The sequence below is a fragment of the Lagenorhynchus albirostris genome, chromosome 2 (assembly GCF_949774975.1).
Source record: "Lagenorhynchus albirostris chromosome 2, mLagAlb1.1, whole genome shotgun sequence".
Classification (NCBI taxonomy): domain Eukaryota; kingdom Metazoa; phylum Chordata; class Mammalia; order Artiodactyla; family Delphinidae; genus Lagenorhynchus; species Lagenorhynchus albirostris.
The window spans coordinates 40698963-40706100 of record NC_083096.1 but is presented as its reverse complement, the minus strand read 5'-3'; the positions used below and the strand labels follow the sequence as shown (position 1 = coordinate 40706100).

The window sequence follows — 7138 nt, the reverse complement described above, 5'->3', positions numbered from 1 at the left end:
CGGTGTGCGGGCTTCTCTTGTTGCGGTGGCTTCTCTTGCTGTGGAGCACGGGCTCTAGGCGTGTGGGCTTCAGTAGTTGTGGCACGTGGGCTCTAGAGTGCAGGCTCAGTAGTTGTGGCACACGGGCTTAGTTGCTCCGTGGCATGTGGGATATTCCTGGACCAGGGCTCGAACCCGGGTCCCCTGCATTGGCAGGCGGATTCTTCACTGCGCCACCAGGGAAGTCCCTATGCACGTGTTTTTAATGCATTTTCTTCCTTCAGATTAGTGTTTACCTGCACTTGCCTGTGTGGAAATCATAAGATCAAAGGAATGTGATGTGATCTTTTTGTAATTTCTCCACCTTGGGTCCAAGGAAAAGCTGGTGGAGAGTAAACCATTAATTGTGTCTCCCTGCACCTCCTAGTCTTCTCGGAAGCTCTGGGTTAATCCTGGGGTCCCGACCAGAGGACCAGAGGAAACAGCGCATATGTGTAGTCTTGGGCTGTCTCCCTTTCTCGTCAGTGCTCCCCACCAAGTGCCCACCGTTCCCTCCACCAACAGAAGAGACCTCTCCCCACCCTCCCGTGATGAGGTCTGTGGAAGTCACAAACTGAAGGTCCAATCAACAAGGATGCTCTGACCTAACAAATAATCTCCCTCATGTGAGGTTTAAGGATTTGGTTTTGGAGCCCCAAGAAGAAAAAAGTTCCTGAAGATTTGGTATGGAGAAACCCTTCTGAGCAGGGCATTCAAAAGTTTAATTAGTGGCTGGAGGAGGACTGGATGCTGGATGTTCCAGGAGTGAACGCTGGAATTCCAGGTGGGAGCCTGTTTATGGCTGCAGCCCGGGTCATGCCAGAGGCTAGAGGTAGAAGCCTGGGAGCCAGACACAGCTCAAGGGTGGTCTGGATGCTCTCGAGATAAGGCCAGCTAAGAGCTGTGAGGTCACTGAAGTTCGAAAACCGGCTCCCAGCCCCCACCCCTCCCTCCCCTCAATCTAGTAAAATTGATGCTCATCTCTGTAGTTTTGTGACATGATGGTAAGAATGCTGGTGCCTCGGGTTCTTGTGCTGGTCCTATCTCAGGCTTGCTTGCTTCCTTCGCATACTACAGACAGGGCTTTGCAAAAAGAAGTGGGCTGGTGGATCAGTGTTCTGCAAAGATCCCATTGTGCGACTGGAGCAGGTTACCTTCTCTGAGCCTTAGTGTTCTCATCTGTAAAACAGGCATATCGTTCCTTCTTTTCCTAATAACCAAACAAGTGTTCTTATACTTTACCTTAAATAAATGTAATTTAAAGATGCCAAGCCTTTCCGACATCACTTTTGTGCATAAATAAAAGTGAAAAAAAGAGAAAGCCATTGGCAATAACTTCATCACAACTGCCACGGTGATTGTAGGACCATCCTGATTTCAGAGTTAGTAAAATGTGAAAAATACAACACCTGTGTACCTACCATCTTGCTTAAGAGACAGAACAATTCCCAGCAGCACTAACAGCCTTGTGTCAACCTCCTTGACCTAGCCTTTCCACCCTAGAGAAAACTGTCCTCAATTTTGTGTTTACTCTTCCCTCATTTTTAGCTACCATTTTTTTAAAACACGTACCCTATGCAATACATCGTTTGAGCTTGTTTCAGAATGGTTCCGTGAGTGGAATTGTATCCCATTCTTTTGATGTTTTTAAAAGTCATGAGAAGTTGATCTATGCTAATATGTGTAGCTCATTTATTTTTCACTATTAAATATTCCACTCTCTTCATATCCTGCTGTATTAATTCTGCTGATGGAAATTTGGGCTGTTTCCTGTGTTTTGCTGTTATTTTTGCTATAAACATTCTCATAGTTGTTTCTAAGAACATGTGTGTTTATCCAGGGTGTATACCTGGGCAGGGAACGGCTAAGTCTAGATGAGAGTGCTTGCGGTTCTGATTGCTAGCTAATACTTATTTCTGTCCACTGAATAGCCCGAGGGGACATGAGTCCTGTTCTTGCTTTGTTTACAGACCTTCCTGGGGAATAAGCGTTTATAAAAAGCATAGGGGGATAGTGAAGGAGAGCTTCCCAGACCATAGTCTGACTTTGAGCCATGGCCCTGGGGGGCAAAGCCAGAAAGGAGTGGAGGCCAGATGCAGCACTGCTGTTGGCGCTGAGCATGTGTGTGAGGTGGGGCTGCCCTTGACTGGACACTGGGTGTCAGACTGTGGCACAGCTGACATCACAGAATCCACTGTGAGGCTACGGCTGGGCTTTGGGACCTAGAAATTCAGACAAAACACTGCATGCATTCTCAGATGGTTTGGTTTTTTATTGAAATTGCAGTGAGGAAGCTGAAATGGGCTCTCCAGGGGTATTTCCCTGAGCCCTGGTCCCCTTTGCAGCTCCCAGCTCTAGGTCCTATTGATGGGCTTCAGCGGTCACTGGCTCCATGGTGTCAGATGTCACACCTCCAGTGATCTCCAGCCCCTGGCCACTCTCTGCTGTCTCTACGACGGCCTCCATTCGGGTCCCTTCCACTGGCTTCGCCAGGATGCTCACATATTTATCGCGTGAGGAGGCCACTGTCTTTGTAGTGAGACTGGCTCTGACGTTCCTGAAGAAAGAGCTGATCCTGCTGAGTCTCTCGGTGGTGGGACCTGCACTCGCTGTAGATAAGCTCCTGCCCGATTTGTGCGAGGTCCTGGACTCGTTGGTGATGGGAGCACGGCTGATGCCTTTGTGAGCAGTGCCCTGCTCGCTGCCCCCCGGGCTGCCGTGGCCTTTGTCCTTTTGGTCATCTCTAGTGGCTCTGCGGCCGCCTGAGCACGGGCCAGCTGCTTTCTGGATGGTCTTGTTCCCCGCTGCCTTGTGGTGGCTTTCCACTGAACTGCAGAGCGAGGGGCTCGTAAGAGCTCTGTCCTCTCCCCAGTGCTCCCTTCTCTCCCTTCTTGCCTTGCGGGCCTGGGACACCCTCTGTGAGCTGCCATCCTGTTCACTCACTTTGCCTTCCTGTGGCAAGGTTGAGACGAGGGTCCCCTCGTCCTCCTCGTCGGCTCTTCCTTCAGCAGTCTTGCCGGTGGGTTCTGCTCCGACCACAGTCACGCCGGCCTCTGGGGAGAGACTGGTGGACGTGCTGGAAGCATACCCTGAATAGCTCGCGGCACCTGCCAAGCATACCCTGAATTGTTCGCAGCACCGTTTTCCTGCTCCTCAGGGATGTTCTGGCAGTGCCCCCGGTGGCTATGCTGGTTTTGCTTCCTCCTGGACCGTTGCTGGCTGTGGCTGCTGTGGCCGTGCTCTGCTCTTCAGGGGCAGGAGGCTTGATCACTGCCACGCTCGGAGCACCCGCTGCGGTGCCTCCTGCCACCCCCGCTGTCTCCACCTTTGTCGTTGCCCGCGACGCTGACGCTTTGTCAAGCACTGTAGGTTTTGCTTTTGCGGTGGCCACATCGGGCATGGTATCGGGCTTGTGGGAGTCCAGTTGGATCCCCTCCCCACCAGCAAAAGCTGCGGACGTGGCCCCGGCCAGCTCAGAGCACGTGTGGAGGCTGCAGATGCTCACGTGGTCCTGATCCCACTTTCCTTGGAAATCCTCCACTGCCGGGCTCCTGCCGTCCTCCTCCTCCTCGAACACAGGCATGCAGATCATGTCCCAGGCTGGAACGGCGTAGGTGCAGCTGAGACCCTCCACTGGTGGTCGCAGGAGGTAAATCAGCTCTTCCCAAGAGGTGAAGAGGTCTTCCTGCGCGTCCAGAGGGGCACACAGCTGCAGGTACCAGGAGCGGCCAGTGGCAAACCTCACGCGCAGCTGTTGTTTCTCACGATTGTGAGTGGAGATGCTCACGAGTGTCAAGGGCAGGAGCCTGGTGAGCTCTAAGGTCTTTGCAGCCTCGTGGCTCTTGCCCTTGGCGGCCTGGCTGTGCTCAGCGTGCTCTTCACAGCCGGTGGCCCATCGGGCCAGCAGCATGGTGTCTGGGAGTGGGAGGACGGGGCTGCTGGATGTGATGCCCACGGTCACCATGCAGACACAGTTGTGCACGTCAATCAGGTCTCCCCTCTTCGTGATCTGGATAAAGTCGCTCTCGAATACCGGTGCGTCCTTGAATATGTGGTATTCGCCCTTGCGCAGTTGCTGCTGCAGCTTCCCCGTGGTGGTGTTGAACAGGCCCACCCCGGTGCTGCTCTGGGCCGTGTGATACGGGAGCAGAGAGTCCCCACTCATGGCTGCCTTTGATCACGACAGGCAGCGCGGTTAAGGTGGGCCCCTGGCTCTCCCCTCCCTCGGCCTCACTGGCAGAAGAGCGAGCTGCGGTGCTCTTTCGTCACACACAGGCAGCCCTATGGCAGGTCTTCCAAGCCCGCCCCACAGGCCCCACCTTTGCCTCAGGGTCTCCCAGAGGCAGGGGCGTGGGTAGGGGCACAGATGATCACAGCGGGGACGCTGTAGGGTGCCTGGACCCCAGGCTGAATCTCTTCAAGTGTGTAGAGAGGTATGGTAGGCTCCCCCTCTGCCTCCCCTCACTTCTGCTTCTGGGTTTTTATCTCCCCAAGAGGCTGTGGTGAACTTCAGTCCTAGTGAGAGAAGTGACCACTTTCTCAGCCTGACCCCCTGGCACAGCCCTTTTATCCTCTGGGCCCTTTGTGACCTATCACTGTTGCATAGCCCTTTGCCTCATCCCCCAGCTGCCCCCTCAGGGCAGGGCCCCCATCCTCTCCCAAAGCAGGGGGAGGACATGTCCTCCCGCGGAGGACAGGCCCATCCTGCCAGGGACTCAGGTGCGTACCGAAATAAAAATGTCTTCAACTGGGAAAGTTTTGTGTGGGTCCTTTTTCTTTTCCTCCCCCAAATTCAGCTACTGGATGAAATCTATAGGAATGTAAGATGATGGGATAAATTTGAACCATTTAAGCTCATGGTTTAATTGTATCGAATAACGTAGAGTTGGCAGTTGCGATCCTTAGTCTGTCCTCTCATAAAATCTCAGTAAACGTTGATGACGGTGATTTTTAATAATCACATTAAAAATTGCTTCTCCTAGGCACCATGCTGCATTCTTCACATATGGTGGTAAGAATGCACTGAGTTTGGTACTGTTAACTACTGTTCCCAGTTTATAGGTGAAGAAATTGAGGTTGTATCTCCTGTTTAAATTCCCAGAGCTAATGGTAGCAGAGGCACTATTTGAATGTAGGTCTACCTGATTCTAAAGCCTTTGTTCTGAACCACTACAGTACTTAGCCTCACAAAGAAAGCTTGGCCCAGCCAAACGTTTTCAAACTGGACTGATTTAACTACCTTTAAGAAGACCTATTTGGTGCATTATTAGAAGTTGTGTAATTAATTTTATGTGTGTATATATGTTATGGAGAGAACCCAAGACAGCAGTTGGGCTGACGTGGGGATTAAATTATCCAGGGGAGCACTCAGATCCTCCCTTCCTTTATGCTTGTGCAAACAGCCTGTGTGTGGAAACCTAGTTATTCTTATGACATGTCCTCCCCCAGTGAAATGGGGGGTGAGTAGCCTGAGATGTAAGCTTTGATTCCAAGAGCCTGCCAGATGCCGTCCTGTAGTAACCTCCCTACCAGGCAGAAGTGGTTTGGAAGCCTTGACACCTGTGGGGAGCATGTACCATTAGACATCCCGCCTCATTGCCACTCCCACAGAGCTAGTCAGAGAACAAGTGATTGTGACTTGAAAGTTCTGAGAAAGGCCCTTGCTGCCAACTCTCTTATCTCCAGTTTGATGTTATGTTTGAAATCCCACCATAGAGATTCATTCCTTGAGGATAAAGGCCATCTTTCTGTTAAAATACACACACCTGTCCCTCAACCCATGACTGGATAAGCAAAATGTGGTCCCTCCATACAGTGGAATATTGTTCGGCCATAAAAAGGAATGAAGTACTGATATATGTCACAACATGGGTGAACTTTGAAAACATTATACTCAGTGAAAGAGGCCACATATTGTATGATTCTATTTATAGGAAATAGCCATAAGAGGCAAATCCATAGCGACAGATATTAGATTACTGGTTGCCTAGGGCTGGAGGGAGCAGAGAATGGCTAGTACAGGGTTTCCTTTTGTGGTGATGAAAAATTCTGGAACTACATAGTGGTGATGGTTACACAGTATTGTGAATGCACTGAATGCCACTGAATTGTACACTCTAAAATTACAGTGGTGAATTTTATCACAATCACACACACTCCTGCTCATTTAATTGATGGGTTAAGAGCAGTTATCTTTTCATTGTTCCCTGTCTCAGGGGAAATCATTCAATCTTTCACCATAAAGTATGTTGTTAGCTGTAGTTTTATTTCAGAATTGCCCTCTGTCAAGTTTAAGAAGTTCACTTCTATTCTTAGTTTTCTGGGCATTTTTATCGTGAAGGATTATTGATTTTTTTTCAAATGCTTTTTCTGCATCTATTGAGCTGATTACTTGATTTTTTTTTTTTTTTTTTGCGGTATGCGGGCCTCTCCCTGCTGTGGCCTCTCCCGTTGCGGAGCACAGGCTCCGGATGCGCAGGCTCAGTGGCCATGGCTCACGGGCCCAGCCACTCTGTGGCATGTGGGAACTTCCCAGACCAGGCCACGAACCCACGTCCCCTGCATCGGTTGGCGGACTCTCAACCACTGCACCACCAGGGAAGCCCAATTATATATTTTTCAGTATATTTTTATCATGAAAAAGGGAGAAAAGTCACTGTATCCCACCTGAATGGCTAAATGGAAAGAGCTAAACAGTATCAAATGTTGGCAAGGATGTGGAAGAACCAGGACTTTAATACATTCCTGGTGGGAATTATTGTTTCCACAGTCATTTTGGAAGGAAAATAGCTTGGCAGTATAATCAGAAGCTGAGCATATGCATATATTCAATTCCATTCCTATGTATATGCCGAGCAGAAGTTTATGTATATTTTTACCAACAGATCTGTATATAAATGTTCATAGTAGCACTATTTTTAATAGCCCAAAACTGATAATAACTTAAATCAATAACAAAATAAGCTGTAGTATCATCACACACTGGAATACTGTATAGCAGTGAAAATAAATGGACGATCGCCAGGAAAGTCATGCACAGACCTTATAAATATAATGTTAAGGGAAAGGAACCAGAGTCAAAGAGTACATACTACGTGATTCCAGTATGTAAAGTTGAAAA

At 49.6% G+C, this 7138-nt stretch overlaps 1 protein-coding gene across 1 annotated transcript; it reads right to left on the bottom strand.

The window, feature by feature from the left end:
• Nucleotides 1–2280: 2280 nt before the first annotated feature.
• Nucleotides 2281–4183, bottom strand: LOC132515772 (Golgi-associated RAB2 interactor protein 4-like). The gene is made up of 2 exons (XM_060142130.1): nt 3153–4183; nt 2281–3115 (listed from the first exon to the last, which is right to left on the bottom strand). Exons 1-2 carry the CDS (start codon nt 4181–4183, stop codon nt 2380–2382), a joined length of 1767 nt encoding a protein of 588 aa, XP_059998113.1. The 3' UTR covers nt 2281–2379.
• Nucleotides 4184–7138: the final 2955 nt, after the last annotated feature.